The 20,139-nt window shown below is 41.4% G+C and overlaps 1 protein-coding gene across 6 annotated transcripts in view; it reads left to right on the top strand.

Moving 5' to 3' along the window:
- SLC9A8 (solute carrier family 9 member A8) overlaps positions 1-20,139 on the top strand; it is a 43,234-nt gene that overhangs the window by 12,572 nt on the left and 10,523 nt on the right. For all 6 annotated transcript variants that reach the window (XM_044298910.1, XM_044298909.1, XM_044298913.1 and 3 more), the window contains 5 exons: positions 1,939-2,082; positions 2,286-2,424; positions 7,227-7,332; positions 8,397-8,513; positions 8,630-8,712. In XM_044298910.1, coding sequence (XP_044154845.1) covers positions 1,939-2,082; positions 2,286-2,424; positions 7,227-7,332; positions 8,397-8,513; positions 8,630-8,712 — 589 coding nt within the window. The remainder of the gene's footprint in view (positions 1-1,938; positions 2,083-2,285; positions 2,425-7,226; positions 7,333-8,396; positions 8,514-8,629; positions 8,713-20,139) is intronic.

Raw genomic sequence — 20,139 nt, forward strand, 5'->3', positions numbered from 1 at the left:
CCCTCCTCAGCACTCCCTCAGTGCGCCTGCGCCGTTGACGTTTTCTCTGTCGGTGACGTCATCGGCGCAGGCGCACTGAGGGAGTGCTGAGGAGGCAAGCCTCCTTATCTCAAAGCGCCTGTGCCGAATCAACACAGGCGCGCGATTTTTGAAAAGCTGACAGGACTGGCCGGAGGAGGAGATCGCGGCTGGCCCTGTCAATCAACACAAGGAGGGGGCGGTTTTCTGCGGCTGCTACCAGCAAGTAGATGCCCTACTTGCTGGTAGAAAGGTAATTAGCATATCATAAAAGTAAGTTTTTGGCTAAATCTACTGAACGAAAATTATTAATAACATAATGTATGGCAATATGGCAGGATAGGGATTATAAGTAGACAAAAAAAATAAATGCGTTTAGTGGGGTGACAGAAGCCCTTTAAACGTATTATTTTTTTTTTTTACTTCCTATTAGCCCCCTTTAGGGGCTGGAACCCTTGTCCTATTCACCCTTATAGAGCTCTGTCAAGGTGAATAGGACTTCACACTGTCCCTGCTGCCCTGTGCTTTGTGCACACGGCAGTAGGGAGCTTACTATGGCAGCCAGGGCTTCAGGAGCATCCAGGCTGCCATGGTAACTGATCGGAGCACCCTTGTAAATTCTAAGTCGCATTGGTGACCATTTTGGTCGCCATCTAGAGCCCTGATACATACAGGCCGGTATGGCCTCACATGTACATATACAGTAATATACATACAGGCCGGTATGCCCGCACATGTACTGTACATGTACAGTAATATACAGTTCATAGACAAATATATATACGTGCAGTAATATACATACAGGCTAATATGTCTGCACATGTACATACACAGTAATATACAGTTCATAGACTACTATATATACATGCAGTAATATACATAGAGGTTAATATGCCCGCACATGTACATATACAGTAATATATAGTACATAGACAAATATATACGTGCAGTAATATACATAGAGGCTAATATGCCCACACATGTACATACACAGTAATATATAGTACATAGACTAATATATATGTGCAGTAATATACATACAGGCTAATGTCCGCACGTACATACACAGTAATATACAGTTCATAGGCTAATATATACGTGCAGTAATATACATACAGGCTAATATGTCCGGACATGTACATACACAGTAATATACAGTTCATAGGCTAATATACAGTATATGTGCAGTAATAGTCATACAATTATTTTAAAAAATTATAGCGGCTCATCTCCTTGTGGCTCCAATATTTGTCATTTGGGGGCAAATATTTTATATATTTTTTGTTTTTAAGGTTTTAAAGAAGCTTTATGTAAACCGTTGTATAATAAAGATTCGTATAAGGGTCCATTCACACGTCCGCAAAAGGGTCCGCACCCATTCCGCAATTTTGCGGAACGGGTGCAGACCATTCAATCTCTATGGGCCCGGACGTGAAGCGGAGCGCGCACTATGTTCTCTCCGCTTCCGCATTTGCAGAGAGCGGCTCCGAACTTCCGGGTTTCGGCCCCGAACTTCCGGTCCGCAGCTCTGCAAAATATAGAACATGTCCTATTCTTGTCCGCAGCATTTCTATAGGGGAAGTCGGCTGGGTGTGTTGCGGGTCTGCAACACACCACGGACGTGTGAATTAACGCTAAAGGATACATTTTCTTTGGATGGCTTCAACTGAGGAGTGCCTGTCTTAGCTATATATACTTTACATACAGGCTAATATGCCCACACATGTACATACACAGTAATATATAGTTCATAGACTAATATAGATCCTTGTAGTATGGGTGCATTCTAAAGCTCATACTCCACAGCTCATACACCCCACTATACTAAATAAATCACCCAGCTTTATTCTATACGGAGTTAAATAAGGAGGATGTGGGGTGGTGCTATGAGGGGCTGTTACCCTGTAATTTTTCTTACAGCTTTGCCTTTGGTTCACTGATCTCTGCTGTGGATCCTGTTGCAACAATCGCCATTTTCAATGCTCTGAATGTTGACCCTGTGCTTAACATGCTTGTGTTTGGTGAGAGCATCCTGAATGATGCCGTCTCCATTGTACTTACCAAGTAAGTCTCTCTTAAACACACAGTGATGAGATGTATGTAGCCTGACCGTTGTCTTCATACATGACCTCTTATTCACTGTCTGCTCTTTATATTTGAAAGCTCCTACAAAATCTGCTCTTCATACAGTCCACATATACTGTCTGATCCAACCCTTCATACAGTCTTCATACATAGTCCGCCATTTTGTCTTGTGTCTTTGGCAGCACAGCAGAAGGACTTAGCAGGGGCCATGTATCGGATGTGAATGGGTGGCAGACCTTCCTCCAGGCTTTGGCTTACTTCCTGAAGATGTTCTTTGGTTCTGCAGCTCTTGGGACACTGACTGGCCTTATTTCTGCCATAGTATCCTTCCTCATGATTAGACCGTGGGTTCCTTTCGGTGAATTATTTTACTTTTGGGTCATATACATACGGTAGTATCCGCCTGTTTACCTTTATTTCCTGCAGAGCTATATAAACAGCAGATTCACCCATGTAAACCCAGGGCACATAAGAACTCTATAAAGATGGACCATTGGACCTAGCGCTGTCGCTCATTGCTGAGGTTCTCTGAAGAACAGACCGCTCTCCAATGCCCATTCCTAAGTATAGCGTCTTTGTTGCTAAACTGCCCTGCATATGAAATACAGACAAGACATTGACTGTAGCTGTATGAGCTGATGGTGAGGACTTGTGGGTAGCATTACCTGTGGCACTGACTTCATGTGATAACTCGGAGCCAATGTGTTACTAGTGTGACAGTCGTGGGTATCTTCTACAGCAGGCTCGAGCAGCAGGACATAAGCCATTTGTGGGTTGTCCAGCTTTCACCCTCTAGGTTCATACAATGTGTTGCCCTATCAGAGTTTGGGAGTTCCAATGTTTGTTTGAGAAGCATAAAATGCAGCCCATTGACTATACGGTGTGTTCAGAAAGTCTTCAGGACCCTTTTCCCCCAGCATTTTGCCCTTCATACCCCATAATGAGAAAGTGAAAACAGAATGTTCAAAATCTTTGCTAATTTATTGAATTGGAAAAATGAAAATCTTGCATTGACATAAGTATTCAGACCCTTTACTCTGGACCTAGTCTAAGCACCTCCAGTCTTGTTGGGCATGATGCCACAAGGTTGGACACCTGGATTTGGGCATTTTCTGCCATGCTTCTCTGCAGATCTTCTCAAGCTCTGTTGGTTGGATGGTGACTGTTCATTGACAGCCATAGTCTGGTCTCTCCAGAGATGTTCAATTGGGTTCAAGTCAGGACTCTGACTGGGCCACTCAAGGATATTCACAGAGTTCTCCCTTAGTCACTCCTGTGTTGTCTTGGTTGTGTGCTTAGGGCCGTTGTCTCGTTGGAAGGTAAACCTTTGGCCCAGTCTGCGGTCAAGACAAACTGGATCAGGTTTTCATTAAGAATATCTCTGTACTTGCTCAATTCAGCTTTCCTTCAACTCTGACCAGTCTTCCCATCCCAGCTGCTGAAAATCAGCCCCACAGCATGATGCCCCCACTATGCTTAACTGTGGGGATGGTATTGGGCAGGTGATAAGCAGTGCCTGGTTTCTTTCAGACATGATTGAGGTAAAACAAATTCAGTCTTGGTTTTATCAGACCAGAGAATCTTGTTCCTCACAGTCTGAGAGTCCTTTAGTTGCTTTTTGCAAACTTTAATGTGTCTTTTACTAAGAAGCGGCTTGTTTCTGACCCACTGTGCTATAAAGCCCAGATTCTAGAAGTTTATCCCATATGCACACAGGATCTTTGGAGCTCAGCCAGAGTAACCATTGGGATCTAGGTCACCTCTCTTACATAGGCCCTTCTCCCCCAATTTCTTAATTTAGTGGTGTGGCCAGCTCAAGGAAGAGTCCTGGTTGTTCCAAACGTCTTCCATTTAATAATTATGGAGGCCTCTATGCTGTGGAGAACTTGCGACATTGCAGACATTTTATATCTTTCTCCAGATCTGTGCCTCCACACATCCCTGTTTCTGAGCTCTTCAGGCAGTTCTTTCCTCCTTATACAGTCCTGATCAAAAGTTTAAGACCACTTGAAAAATTGTAAAAAATCATATTTAGCATGGCTGGATCTAAGCTTCAACATGCAACAAGAAGAAATGGGAGTGAGACAAAACATTTTTTGAGCATTCAATTTAATGAAAACAACGAATAAACTGAAACAGGCTGTTTTTCAGCTGATCAAAAGTTTAGGACCACACCTCCCCAAAAAAACTAACCCCCCCCCCCAAAAACAGAAATCCAACTTCCAAACATGAACTCAGTAATGAGTAGCTCCACCTTTTATTGTTTCACTTCAAAAATGCGTTTCGGGCATGCTTGATGCAAGCGTTTCCATGAGGTGAGTGGGAACATTTCTCCAAGTGGTGAAGACGGCCGCACAAAGGCCATCTACTGTCTGGAACTATTGTCCATTTTTGTAAACTTCCCTTGCCATCCATCCCCAAAGGTTCTCAATTTGATTTAGATAAGGGGAACACGCAGGATGGGCCAAAAGAGTGATGTTATTCTCCTGGAAGAAGTCCCTTGTCCTGCGAGCATTGTTTACTGTAGCGTTGTCCTGTTGAAAAACCCAGTCGTTACCACACAGACGAGGGCCTTCGGTCATGAGGAATGCTCTCTGCAACATCTGGACATAGCCAGCAGCCGTTTGATGCCCCTGCACTTCCTGATGCTCCATTGTTCCACTGAAGGAAAAAGCACCCCAGACCATTATGGGGCCCCCTCCCCTGTGGCGCGTAGAAAACATCTGGGGTGGGATCTGCTTGTCATGCCAGTAACATTGGAAACCATTAGGACCATCAAGGTTCATTTTATTATTTTTTTCTCATCGGAGAATAAAACTTTATTCCACCTTTTGAATGTCCCATGTTTGGTGCTCTCTTGCAAAGTCCAAATGAGCAGTTCTGTGGCGTTCAAGGAGACGAGGTCTTTGAAGACGTTTTTTGTTTTTGAAACCCTTCAGTCTCAGATGCCGTCTGGTGGTTATGGGGCTGCAGTCAGCACCAGTAAGGGCCTTAATTTGGGTCGAGGATCGTTCAGTGTCTTGACGGACAGCCAATTGGATCCTCCAGCTCAGTGCTGATGAAATTTTTTGGGGTCTTCCACATGACTTTTTTGTTCCATAACCCTCTGGATCATTTAAGAAATTCCAAATGACTGTCTTACTGCGTCCCACCTCAGCAGCAATGGCGTGCTGTGAGAGACCCTGCTTATGCAGTTCAACAACCCGACCACGTTCAAAAAGGGAGAGTTTTTTTGCCTTTGCCATCACAACGTGTGACTACCTGACAGAAAATGACAATGAATCCACATCTTTGCACAGATTTGGCATTTTTAAAGGCATGTGGTCCTAAAATTTGGATCAGCTGAAAAACAGCCTGTTTCAGTTGTTCAAAAAATGTTTTGTCTCACTCTCATTTCTTCTTGTTGCATGTTGAAGCTCTACTTAGAATCTTGTTAAGATCCAACAATGTAAAATATGTTTTTTTGCCATTTTTCAAGTGGTCTTAAACTTTTGATCAGGACTGTAGCTTGGTTTTTGCTCTGATATAAATTGTCAGCTGTAAGGGCTTATATACACAGGGCTGTGTCTTTCCAAATCATGTCCAATCAACTGAACTTACTACAGGTGGGTTCCAATCTAGGTGTAGAAGCACCTCAAAGATGATGAGAAATGGAAGGCCCCTAGAGCTAAATTCCATTTCTCATAGCAACGGATCTCAATACCTATGTCCATGCAAAATTTTAGTTTTTACTTTTTTAATAAATATGCAAACATTTCTAAAATCATGTTTTAATTTTAGAGTTATTGAGTGCAGACTAATGGGGAAAAGTTTTTATTTTATTTTAGCACAACATAAAAAAATATGAAAAAAGTAGGGGTGCACCGAAATTTCGGCGGCCGAAAATATCGGCCGAGAATGCACCTAATCTGTTTCTGCCGATATTTTTACATATCGGCCGGAAATAGCGGGGAGGGACTGGGAGGAGGAGCTGGGGGCCGGTGCGTTCACTGTGCTCCGGCCCCCAGCTCCAGTAGTTATAAAATGTTGTACAATTAATAAGCATTCTATTCATTTGGCCCCCCTCTGCAGTATTACATTCAATACAGCCACATCCTACTCACAGGGCTGTGCTGGCCGGCCGGGCAGACGAGCGGCAACGTCACGACTGACGTCACATGCCTGCGCCGCCTCCTTCATTCAGAAAGTAGGCCGGGCACATGACGTCAGTTGTGACGCTGCCGCTCCTCTGCCCGGCCGGCCAGCATTAAGATGACAGCCCTGTGAGTATGATGTGGCTGTATTGAATGTAATACTGCAGAGGGGGGCCAAATGAATAGAATGCTTATTAATTGTACAACATTTTATAACTACTGGAGCTGGGGGCCGGAGCACAGTGAACGCACCGGCCCCCAGCTCCTCCTCCCAGTCCCTCCCCGCTATTTTCTATTAATCTATTAATTGTACAATGGGGGCTGTGGATGGCACTGTTATGGGGTGGGGGTCTGTGGATGGCACTGTTATGGGGTGGGGGTCTGTGGATGGCACTGTTATGGGGTGGGTGGGGGTCTGTGGATGGCACTGTTATGGGGTGGGTGGGGGTCTGTGGATGGCACTGTTATGGGGTGGGTGGGGGTCTGTGGATGGCACTGTTATGGGGTGGGTGGGGGTCTGTGGATGGCACTGTTATGGGGTGGGTGGGGGTCTGTGGATGGCACTGTTATGAGGTGGGGGGGTCTGTGGATGGCACTGTTATGAGGTGGGGGGGTCTGTGGATGGCACTGTTATGGGGTGGGGGGTCTTTTAAAAGTATCTGGGCAAAAAGGCAGTTTCGGTTTCGGTTTCGGTCAAGGGGTATCCTGAATTTTCGGTTTCGGTTTCGGACCAGAATTTTCATTTCGGTGCACCCCTAGAAAAAAGTGATAGGATGTGAAGACATTCCGAATGCACTGTAGTTTGCAGCTGTGTGCCTAAGAAGCTAAGAACATACAAGTCCCCATATACACTTATTGTTTCTTCCCTCCTGCCCTTATGATGAGATAACAAGAATGTAAAGGACAGTAGAAGGCTGCTGGGCGATGTTTGTGCTTTTTATTATCCTATTTATCCCATTTTTGTGTCATTTACTCTTAACTCAATATCAGGTATTAAAGCATCTCGACCTACGAAAGACGCCTTCCCTAGAGTTTGGAATGATGATAATTTTTGCGTATCTTCCATATGGATTGTCTGAGGGCATTTCACTGTCAGGTGAGTGTTGAAGTCTGGATAGAAAATGCCCATCCTCAAAATCAGCAGTAAGATGCATACTTTAAACAAATACTCATGTTAATTTTGGGCTGGGTACAGTGTCACCTGTTGGTACCGTATATTCTAGCCTGGCTGCTGCCTCATATATCTGATATAATGTATTCTACCCTGGCTGCTGCCTCATCTGTCTGATATGGTGTATTCTAGGCTGACTGCTGCCTCATCTCTCTACTGTGGTGTATTCTAGCCTGACTGCTACCTCATATGCCTGATATGTTGTATTCTAGCCTGGCTGCAGCCTCATCTGTCTGATATAGTGTATTTTAGCCTGACTGCTGCCTCATCTGTCTATTATGGTGTATTCTAGCCTGACTGCTACCTCATATGCCTGATATGTTGTATTCTAGCCTGACTGCTGCCTCATCTGTCTGATATAGTGTATTTTAGCCTGACTGCTGCCTCATCTGTCTATTATGGTGTATTCTAGCCTGACTGCTACCTCATATGCCTGATATGTTGTATTCTAGCCTGACTGCTGCCTCATCTGTCTGATATAGTCTATTTTAGCCTGACTGCTGCCTCATCTGTCTATTATGGTGTATTCTAGCCTGACTGCTACCTCATATGCCTGATATGTTGTATTCTAGCCTGACTGCTGCCTCATCTGTCTGATATAGTGTATTTTAGCCTGACTGCTGCCTCATCTGTCTATTATGGTGTATTCTAGCCTAACTGCTACCTCATATGCCTGATATGTTGTATTGTAGCCTGACTGCTGCCGCATCTGTCTGGTATGGCGTATTCTAGCCTGCATATGCCTCTAACCCTTGCTACTCTTGTGTGAGGTCGTAAACATTGGATTGGACTATTGACTGTAGTCTTGATGAGACTTGAAGATGTGACAAGCACCAACCTTAAATGCTAGACATGACATGGTGTATTCTGGCCCAGGCGCAGTGTAGTTTGTTTAATATGGTACAGTATATTCTGACCTGGGTACAATGTAGTTTGTTTGATGACGAGATGTGAAAAGAACCTAACTTGCCAGTATTTTTTTATTTTAGGTATTATGGCCATCTTGTTCTCAGGAATTGTGATGTCTCATTACACACACCACAATTTGTCACCGGTTACTCAGATTCTTATGCAACAGACACTAAGAACAGTGGCCTTCCTGTGTGGTGAGTGATTGCACGGCAAACATATATGTTGGGTGCTGAGTTTACTGTATACACTGGTAGGTTTTGGTGTGGAGTAACTCTCATGTTCTAACTGGGTTTGTTCTCGTCATTTGCAGAAACCTGCGTCTTTGCTTTCCTTGGCCTGTCAATATTCAGTTTCCCACACAAGTTTGAAATTTCTTTTGTGATTTGGTGTATTGTAAGTACATATGTTGATACATACTTTATATATGTATGTGTGTGTGTGTGTGTGTGTGTATGTGTATGTATGTATATATTTACACACACAGTGGTCCCTCAAGATGCAATATTAATTGGTTCCAGGGGGACCATTGTATGTTGAAACCACCATTGTAACATGGGTAATCTGTTCCAAAGCCCCAAAATGTAATCCAAGATGAGAGAAAAATGAAGATTTAAAAAAGAATAAGCAGATAACTAAGATAAAATAATGCCTTACATATAACAGGAATAGCTGCTATCTAGCAACTAATCCAGTTATTTTACCAGAGAAGTGGCCTTGATTGGTTGGTTCTGTGGTTCTGAGTCTGAGACATTGTATGTTGAGTCTAGTGTCAACTTAAGACTGGTCAGAAAAGACCAATGTATGTTGAAAATATTGTATCTTGAGGGATCACTGTGTGTGTGTGTGTGTATATGTGTGTGTGTGTGTGTGTGTGTGTATACATATATATATATATATATATATATATATATATATATATATATATATATACACACACAGTGCCTTGCAAAAATATTCGCCCCCTTGACTTTTTTTGTATTTTGGTGCCTCACAACCCGGAATTAACATGGATTGTTTGAGGATTTGCATCATTTTAATTTATAGAACATGCCCACAACTTTAAAGATGTTGTTGTTTCTTTTGTTTGTTTTTTATTGTGAAGCAAACAACAAATAGGACAAAATAACAGAAAAAGTCAATGTGCATAACTATTCACCCCCTAAAGTCAATACTTTGTAGAGCCACCTTTTGTGGCAATCACAGCTCCAAGTCGCTATGAGCTTGCCACATTAGTGTTGCTTTAGCAGTGTGTTTGGGGTCATTGTCCTGCTGGAAGGTGAACCTCCGTCCTAGCCTCAGATCACACAGAGTGGCACAGCTTTTGCTCAAGAATATCCCTGTATTTTGCACCATCCATCTTTCCCTCAACTCTGACCAGTTTCCCAGTCCTGGCTGCTGAAAAACATCCCTACAGCATGATGCTGCCACCACCATGGGTATGGTGTTCTTTGGGTGATGTGATGAGTTGGGTTTGCACCAGACATAGCGTTTTCTTTCATGGCTGAAAAGTTCAATTTTAGTCTCATCCGACCAGAGCACCATCCTCCATACATTTTGGGAGTCTCTCACATGCCTTTTCACAAACTCACAATGTGCCTTTTTGTTTTTAGCTGAAAGTAATGGCTTTCTTCTGGCCACTCTGCCATAAAGCCCAACTCTATGCAGCGTATGGCTTATTGTCATCTTATGTACAGATACTCCAGTCTCTGCTGTGGAACTCTGCAGCTCCTCCAAGGTTACCTTAGGTCTTTGTGCTGCCTCTCTGATTAATGCTGTCCTTAAAACATCCGATATTTGCCCCAACCAAGGGATGATTACTTGTCCAAGTAATTAATTAAGCCTATGGCAACCATCGTGTGTGTATATATATATATATATATATATATATATATATATATATATATATATATATAGATATCCTACACAGAAAAATGCCAGACCGCTTATACTGATTATATCCTTTATTACAAAACTCACAATATGTTTGCATGATGGCGCCAACCCCAACGCGCGTGTCGGCGTACCCCCAGATGAAGGTACGCCGAAACGCGCGTTGGGGTTGGCGCCATCCTGGAGGAGACACAGCATGGGTAATTGTCCAATGTTCATTATATCCATTATGGTATCAACTTTTTTGCACATGCACTTTATTGAATGAGAATCATGTTGAATAATAATGGACTTGCATTCGCTGTAAATCTCCTCCAGTGATGTCGTTTTTATCTCCTGCACTTTGTTTTTAATCATGTCTGTATTTAATCATGCAAACATATTGTGAGTTTTGTAATAAAGGATATAATCAGTATAAGCGGTCTGGCATTTTTCTGTGTAGGTTATATATAATGCTGTCCTTGCCCAGTCCATAAGTTTTGGTGGGAGGTTCGTTTCTTGGCAGGTTTGCTGTTGTGCCATGTTCTTTCCATTTGGTTATGATAGATTTGATGGTGCTCCTGGGGATCATCAAAGATTTGGATATTTTTTTATAACCTAACCCTGACTTGTACTTCTCAACAACTTTGTTTCTTACTTTGTTTGGAGAGTTCCTTGGTCTTCATAGCAGTGTTTTGTTAGTGATGCCTCTTAGGCTGCTTATGTGTTGCAGCCTATGGGGCCTTTTAAAAAAAGGTGTGTATATGTAATGACAGATCATGTGACCCTTAGATTGCACACAGGTGACATCATTTCACTAATTATGTGACTTCTGAAGGTAATTGGTTACACCAGAGCTTTTTATGGTCTTCCTAACAAAGGGGGTGAATACATACGCACATGCCAATTTTCTGTTTTCTATTTCTAAACAATAGTTTTATTTATATATTTTTCTTATTTAACTTGACCAACTTAGACTATTGTGTTCTGATCCATCACATAAAATTTTGATTAAAAAAACTATGAACTTAAAGGGACTCTGTGACCAGTTTCTAACCCCCCCTTTTAAAACTATTGTTCTCTCCATGGTGCCCTTGTCATTACAAAGCTGTTGTTATAAGATAAATCCGCCGTGTAGTTTTGATAAAAATCGCTTTTATCTAACCTGTCAATCTTCTGGATAAGGTGCCCAGGGCGTTTCTGAAGGTCTGAATCTGCCGCTCTCCGCCGCCGCCGTTGGTGCCCAGCTCCTCCCATGATCCTTTCAGCGCCAACAAGGCAGAATCTAAAAGTCTGCACGGGCGCATCAGGCACAGGCCTGTGCGCACGCGCGGGATCTTTGAAAAGGAGGAGGGGGCACTGAGGAGAGCCGGAGGCGGATTTCATTACATCGAGGTGGCGCTGAAAGGATCATGGGAGGAGCTGGGCACCAACGGCGGCGGCGGAGAGCGGCAGATTCAGACCTTCAGAAACGCCCTGGGCACCTTATCCAGAAGATTGACAGGTTAGATAAAAGCGATTTTTATCAAAACTACACGGCGGATTTATCTTATAACAACAGCTTTGTAATGACAAGGGCACCATGGAGAGAACAATAGTTTTAAAAGGGGGGGTTAGAAACTGGTGGCAGAGTCCCTTTAAGGCTATAATGTAACAAAATACTAAAAAAGTCAAGGGCGGTGAATACTTTTGCAAGGCACTGTATGTTTGTGTATATACAAGTGTATGTATGTGTGTGTGTATAGGTGTATATATGTGTGTGTGTGTATATATATATATATATATATATATATATATATATATACACACACAGTTGTGGCTGAAAGTATTGGCACCCCTGAAATTTTTCCAGAAAATGTAGTATTTCTCAGAGAAAATTATTGCAATTACACATGTTTTGTTATACACATTTATTTCCTTTGTGTGTACTGGAACAACACAAATAAGAGAGCGGGAAAAAAAGGCAAATCTGACATAATTTCACAGAAAACTCCAAAAATGGGCAGAACAGAATTGTTGGCACCTTTTCCAAAATTGTGGGTAAGAAATTTTGTTTCAAGCATGTGATTGCTCGTTCAAACTCAAGTAACAGGTGTGGGCAATACAAATATTCACACCTGAAACCAGATGAAAAGGGGAGAAGCTGACTCCATCTTTGAATTGGGTGTTTGTGTGTGCCACAGATAGCATGGAAAAACAGAAAGAGGAGAAGGGAACTGTCTGAGGACTTGAGAACCAAAATTGTGGAAAAATATCAACAATCTCAAGGTTACCAGTCCATCTCTAGAGATCTTGATGTTCTTTTGTCCACGATGCACAACATAATCAAGAAGCTTATAACCCATGGCACTGTAGCTAATCTCCCTGGACATGGACGGAAGAGAAAAATTGATGAAAGGTTCAATGCAGGATAGTCCGGATGATGGATAAGCAGCCCCAATCAAGTTCCAAAGATATTCAAGCTGTCCTGCAGGCTCAGGGAGCATCAGTGTCAGCGCAAACTATCCGTTGACATTTGAATGAAATGAAACGCTATGGCAGGAGACCCAGGTGGACCCCACTGCTGACACAAAGATATAAAAAAAGCCACACTGCAGTTTGCCAAAATGTACGCGAGTAAGCCAAAATCCTTTTGGGAAAGCATATTGTGGACAGATGAGACCATAGAACTTTTTGGTGAAGCACATCATTCTACTGTTTACCGAAAACGGAATGAGACCTACAAAGAAAAGAACACAGTACCTAAAGTCAAATATGGTGTGGTGGAGGTTGAAAGATGTTTTGGGGTTGTTTTGCTGCCTCTGGCACTTGGGTGCCTTGACTGTGTGCAAGGCATCATGAAATCTAAAAAATACTAAAGGATTTTGGGTGCAATGTGTCAGAAAGCTGGGTTTGCATCCTAGGTCATTGGGGATGCAAACAATGACCCCAAACATACTTCTAGAAGCACAAAGATATGGATGGGAACAAAGCACTGGAGAGTTTTGAAGTGGGAGCAGTTGAAAAAAAAAAAAGAAAAAAAAAAAAGGAGGCGGTTAGTCTCCGGGGATGATGGGTCCCTTGAAAGATGAAGAACCGTGGGCGCCAGCAGTGGTGGGGTCTAATTCACCAAATAGTAAAGGAGAGAAAAAAAGGTATAATTGTACGTAGTGTACGGAATATCAAGGGAATGCAGCTATAGTGGAGTGTTGGTGAAACCAAACACCTGATCATAGAGGATAATGATTATAGACAGACAACGGTGGTGCTGTAGTTCAACACTTCACCAGATGTATAATATCTGACTATCTGAAAAGGCCAAAAGAGTGCAAGAATAGAGCGCCAATCCCTATACTTCCTGAAAGGAATTAATGTAATTAACTTCTGTTTAGTGAAAGTTGCTGGGAGACAGGTGTTCGCTTAATATATTAGTATCATTTAATAAGTGAGGAGATAGGTGCACAGCACTCAGTTAGTAGGTACAATAGATAGACAAATAAAAAACTTTTGATAAAATAAGATAAATCGAGCAAAAGTCCCCAGTATCAATAGGACAAAGATAAATAGCGTATAGTATATTCCAAATAAAGTAAATATCCAATACAGATAAATGTATACTGTAAGTATGCACTCACTTCGCTGGTGGGTTGTCTACAGGATAAACTCAATACACCTGAGACTTTGAACCCCTCTGGCCAGGATCGCACATAGTATATTGAAGATTGATGGCAGCACACGTCTCACAGGCTTCTGGTCAATCCTTTTATTTAGAACAATTTGTGGCTCAATGCGTTTCGGGGAGATTCCCCTTCTTTAGGAGCATACAATAAAAAATATCACAAAAATACATGTTTAAATACACATACCAGACTCCGGGATCGCGCCATAATTCCCTAGTCACATGACTTCCGGATCGGAAGTGTATGATGCGTTCCACCCTAGAACTCATGATAGTACTAATTTGTTTAAGCCCATATTCTGTGAAATAAATCATTCAGAATATAATAATATTAATCTATTGGTAGGGGATGGGTGAAAGGAAATCCCTTATTTATGTCTGTGAAGGCAGTGTTTTGAGCGAAATGTGCGCTGCCCTTACTTCCGGTAAGCCTCCTAGGTCAAGGCGATGCCAATATGTTGTGCATACCAGTGTGGAACGCACTGTACCCGGGAAGGGGGAGTTCCTAGGGGGGCGAGGCTGGCAGTTCTAGAGGTCTATTGTGTCGACGTGCGTTCCAGAGTGGAGTGCACTGCTCGATATAGATGACAAAATATGAGAGCTGATTAAATATATTGATAGATGATAAAATATGGGAACTAAATAAATACATTGATACATAACCAAACACAGACTTAAATAGATGTATTAGTGACTAAAAAACTAAGTATTAATGAATTATATATAAAAGGGCCGTATTGATCTATAAAAATATATAAAATTATATAAATACATAGATACATATATAAGAATAAAATAAGGGTCTGAATACATAAATGGATTTAAAATGTAAAAAGAGGGAGTACATGTATACATACGAATGAATAAATAATTCCTTGTCCATATAACTTTCATAAAATGATTACAACACTCATGATTTAGTTAAATGTCCCTATCAATTTCATAAAATTACAAATCTCTTGATTGTTAAATACAAAGGGGGGGGGGGGGGGTCTTAAGTAAAAAATGTGTGTGTGTATTATTATTTATTTTAATAGTTGATGTACTCCAATGCTTCATTTAATCCAAACGGTACAAAGGTATTTAGCTGGTATATCCAACACATTTCCTTTGTACAAAGGGTCTGGTATGATTGGGGAATCCATTCTAAGGGGGTAACTTTAAGCAAATTGGGTTCGCCTTAGGCTACTTTCACACTAGCGTTCGGGGCTCCGCTTGTGAGTTCCGTTTGAAGGCATCCGTACGGCCCCAATGCATTCTGAGTGGATGCGGATCCGCTCAGAATGCATCAGTCTGGCACAGTTTGTCCTCCGCTCCGCTCAGCAGGCGGACACCTGAACGCTGCTTGCAGCGTTCGGATGTCCGCCTGGCCGTGCGGAGGCAAACGGATCCGTCCAGACTTAGAATGTAAGTCAATGGGGACGGATCCGTTTGAAGTTGACACAATATGGCTCAATTTTAAACAGATCCGTCCCCCATTGACTTTCAATGTAAAGTCTGGACGGATCCGTCTGACTAACTTTCACACTTCCCATCGGATCCGCTCTGAACGCAAGTGTGAAAGTAGCCTAAGTAGTATGTTGAAAAATGGCAGGATGCACTATATGGCTGCCAACTTTAGTTTGACATTAGATCTATGTTTGTTCATGCGCTCACGGAGGGTTTGAGTTGTGCAACCGATGTAATACAAGTTACAAGAGCATTGTAATAAATAAATTACATTTAAGGTGCCGCAATTCATATCATGTCGCAATAAAATCAGATCTTCGAATGTTGGTAGTAACACTTCTTTTGACACCTGGTAGATGGGCTCGACACATGTTTGCGCAAATATGTGCGCTGAGAGCTTCCATTGACTCATTTATTGTCGGTATTGTACCACTTTTATCTGGAATGACCCCCATTTCTCAGCTCTATTGTTTGTATGTATAATGGTGTGCAGCCATCTTGTTTTTTGTAATTATGTTTGCTTCATGTGATTCTGAAGGTTCTAGTCTAAATTTTCTTGTAGTACACTTCTTTTGTGCCGTTAGTGATAATGTCACAACATTTACACCTCCTTACACCATACTTAAAAGAACCTATTCTGCTCTGACTTTCTTTTGTTAAAAGAGACATCTGACCATTAAGATCTTTTTTTTTTTATTCTAGGACAGGAGGGTGCTAACATGTTTTTGAGTGTTTGAGCTTTCTGGAAGGTTCAAGTTGGGAATTTTGGAATGTTTTGTCCTATAATGGGGTCTTTCTGTAGGACTATCCAATGTTTAGTTAGGATTTTTCTTATTTCCATGTGTTTTTATATTATAACGTGTAATGAGGCTGAATTGTGAATGTTTTGAGTTGTCCTGTTTGCTTCTTTTGCTTTTCAAACTATGGTTTTCCGTGAGGATTCTTTTCCTCGACTCATTAATCAATTTCGTGGGGTAACCTTTGTCCTTGAATCTTTTTCTAAGTGTATCTATCTATTTATTCATAATTCTGTCGTCTGAGCAATTTCTTCTACTCCTCCTCATCTGACTATAGGGGATATTGTTTCTGCATCTATGGTGTTGACAGCTGCTAAAATTGAGAACTGTTCGTATCAACATTTTTAAAGTGTGTTTTGGTGTAAATTTTGTTATTTATAATGCTCAAATGTAGATCTAGAATGATGGCTTTTCTGGGATGATGTTCCAGAGTAAGTGTCAAATTCCAGTCCTTCTCGTTTATTCCTTTAACAAATGTTAACAACCCATCGACCTCTCCTTCTCAAACTAATATGATATCGTCAATATATCTCTTGTAAAATTTTATGTTTGGGTGTGTTAGCCTAATCTGTCCTGGAAGGGCCCCATAAATAAATTGGCATAAGAGGGGACAAATTTCGTCCCCATCGCTGTCCCTTTCTCTTGTTGATAGATGGTATCTTGGAATGAAAAATAATTATGGTTCAGAATAAATTGGATCGATTTTAGAATAAAGGTCCTTTGTGTCTGGGGTATCATAGGGTCTGTAAGTAGGACTTCTATTGCTGGTAAAGTATGTGTTATATTACTATATAATAAAGAGACGTCAAGTGTTGCCCATCTGTAGCCTCTCCCATTGGAACGTCTCTAGAGTGTTTATTAGGTGGGATGTGTCTTTAAGATAAGTTTCAGGGCATATTTTTGTAGGATATTATCGACAACATATTCTGAAAGGTTTGAGGTGAGGGATCCAGTCCCATATATAATGGGCCTCCCAGGTGGATTGGTTAGTGACTTGTGGATCTTGGGTAGACAATAGAATCTTGCTGTAGATGGGTGGAGAACTTTTTAAAAATGTTCTTTTATTTTTATTTTTTATTAATAACTCCCATGCTAAAACCTTCTTCTATGAGTTCAGCAAGCTGTATTTTATATTCATTAGTCGGGTCTTGTTTTAGTGGTTTATAATACTCATTATCAGAAAGAATACAGAGAGATTCGGATACGTAATAACTAGAATCTATAATTACGATGCCCCCCTTTATCTGTGCTCTTTATAACAATATCTAAAGCCTTAAAGACTTTAGCTAAAAATAGAGATAAGTCAGGATTTAGGTTGTTCTTACTCTCTATGATGGAAGCTGAGGAAAAAGCTTCTTTTAAATCTGCCATAAACATATTGTAAATGCTCTCGATATGGGGGACTTTGCTTTCTAAAGGGTAAAAAGTCTATTTCATTTTCACATTAGATGGAATGGGGGTGATATTAGACAGGTGATAAGAGGAGTCTGTAATAACGGAAGGATCAGGAGGGTTAATCATAGTGATTAAGTTTTCAGTGGGAGGTCGGTGAGTGGTTCCTCTTTGGTCCTTATCTAGGTCCGTGTGTTGGAGATCTTTGATTATAAAGTGTCGGTGGAGTTTGAGTTTTTCGTATGAATTGGTTAAGATCAAAGAACAATTTCAAATAAATTTGGATGGGTCGTGGGGCAAAATGAGAGTTCCTTTTTTAAAAGTTCTATTTAATTTTGTGTGAGTACATGTTTAGGTTAAAAATTCCATGTCTTTATTTATAAGATCTGATTGTTCAATAGTTGTTTGGGTCTGGATTTTTTTGTATAAGGGTGTGTCTGTTTCTACCTTCCCTGCATCCTCTAAATCTGTATTTTGTCTTTTATTTTCTTTTTCATGCTTGAGACTGGGGTGTAGAAGTGAGTGATTTTCAATGACTGCAGTCGATGGGGTACTCAGATGTGGAGAATCTAGTGATTGGATCATGGGACTCAAGGCTAGAATACTGGTTAAAATGTTCCTGGTCGGTGGGGTGGGATCCATTATGCGTGCTGTTGGGGAGACCTGGTCTAAAAAAGTGTTCTATGTTAGATTCGATGGTAGGGCTAAAAAAATTTCAGAATTAGGTGGGGATAATACACCGGTCCGGAAGTCATGTGACCAGGGAATTATGGCACGATCCCGGAGTCTGGTATGTTTATTTAAACATGCATTTTAGTGATATATTTTTTATTGTATGCTTCTAAAGAAGGGGATCTCCCCGAAACGCGTTGAGCCACAAATTGTTCTAAATAAAAGGATTGACCAGAAGCCTGTGAGAAGTGTGCTGCCATCAATCTTCAATATACTAGGTTTGATCCTGACCATGGGGGGTTCAAAGTCTCAGGTATATTGAGTTTATCCTGTAGACAACCCACCAGCGAAGTGAGCGCATACTTATATATTTATCTGTATCGAATTTTAACTTTATTTGGAATATACTATACGCTATTAGGTGATATCTTCACATTTTATCTTTGTCCTATTGATACTAGGGACTTTTGCTCGATTTGCTCGACTTATTATTGAAACTTTTTTATTTGTCTATTCATCTATTGTACCTACTAACTGAGTGCTGTGCACCTATCTCCTCACTTATTCAAGGATATTAATATATTAAGCGAATAAGAACACCTGTCTCCCAGCAACTTTAACTAAACAGAAGTTAATTACATTAATTCCTTTCAGGAAGTATAGGGATTGGCGCTCTATTCTTGCACTCTTTTGGCCTTTTTAGATAGACAGATATTATACGTCTGGTGAAATGTTGAATTACTGCACCACCGTTATCTGTCTATATCCATTATCCTCTCTGAGTTCTGAAGTGGCCAGCAATGAGTCCGGATCTCAATCCCATTGAAAACCCGTGGAGAGATCTTAAAATTGCTGTTAGGAGAAGGCACCCTCCAAATATGAGAGACCTGGAACAGTTTGCAAAAAATAAATGATCCAAAATTCCATTTGGGAGATGTAAGAACCTTGTTCATAGTTATAGGAAGCGATTGATTTCAGTTATTTCTTACAAAGTGTGTGCATCAAAAATATTAAGTCGTGTGCCAGTAAGTTTGTCCAGCCCATTTTTGGAGTTTTGCGTTAAATTGTATGATTTTGAGCTTTTTTTCTCAGTTTTTTTTGTGTTGTCCAAAGGAAATAAACATGTGTAATTGCAATACTTTTATATATATATATATATATATATATATATATATATATATATATATATATATATATATAGTGTGTATGTGTGTGTGTGTATATATATATATAGCTGAGTGTATGAATATGTATGTATATGTCCGCTAAAAGCATCTGCACCGTTGCATTTACAATCACAAAATTTGGCACACAATGTACATCAGGTGTCCGGGAAGGTTTTAGACCAGGTTTCAGCTCTCTAGCACATACCGTTCCTCAGATATTCCCCAAAAAGTGCATTAGCCAATAGAAGCCTGGTCACATGACCCTTATCAGCCAACAGAAGCTCGCAGACCCTTAGCCTCCACATGCACACAGTTTTAGCACCACGTTTCCATAACCCAGCCATTTTTCTTCACTGCTGTAGGTCAGTTTTAAAGGGCAAGGTGCTGTGGATGACAGTGTCAAGGGAGTGGGTAGGGTGGCCATTCAGGCCACCCTAAAAAAACTGACTTAAAACCCTGCCTCCAGGTCCCGCTAATCCACTCCCCCTCCCATTCCAACGGGGATTGAAAAAGTGAAGGTGAAAATCAACTTCTGTCAGCTGTAGGGGTGGGAAGGAGGGTAACTTTCTCACTGTAGCTCAAGCTCAGACAGCACAGTGCTGCTGTCTGGGAGTGAGCTGTTCAAAAGAACATCCCTTTGTCCGTCCAGGCCCTGCGTCAGCCAAAGGACAGGGAGTCTGAAAGCCGGACTGACCGGCCTAAAACTGGACCTCTGGCCACCCCAGGGGCAGGCTGCTGTGGAGGTCACAGTTAAGGGGACGGTCCACTATGGAGGTCAGTGTTAAGGGTCTAATAGCTGTAGAGCCCTCTGTTAAGG

Source organism: Bufo gargarizans, chromosome 6 (assembly GCF_014858855.1).
Source record: "Bufo gargarizans isolate SCDJY-AF-19 chromosome 6, ASM1485885v1, whole genome shotgun sequence".
In the NCBI taxonomy this organism is placed as follows: domain Eukaryota; kingdom Metazoa; phylum Chordata; class Amphibia; order Anura; family Bufonidae; genus Bufo; species Bufo gargarizans.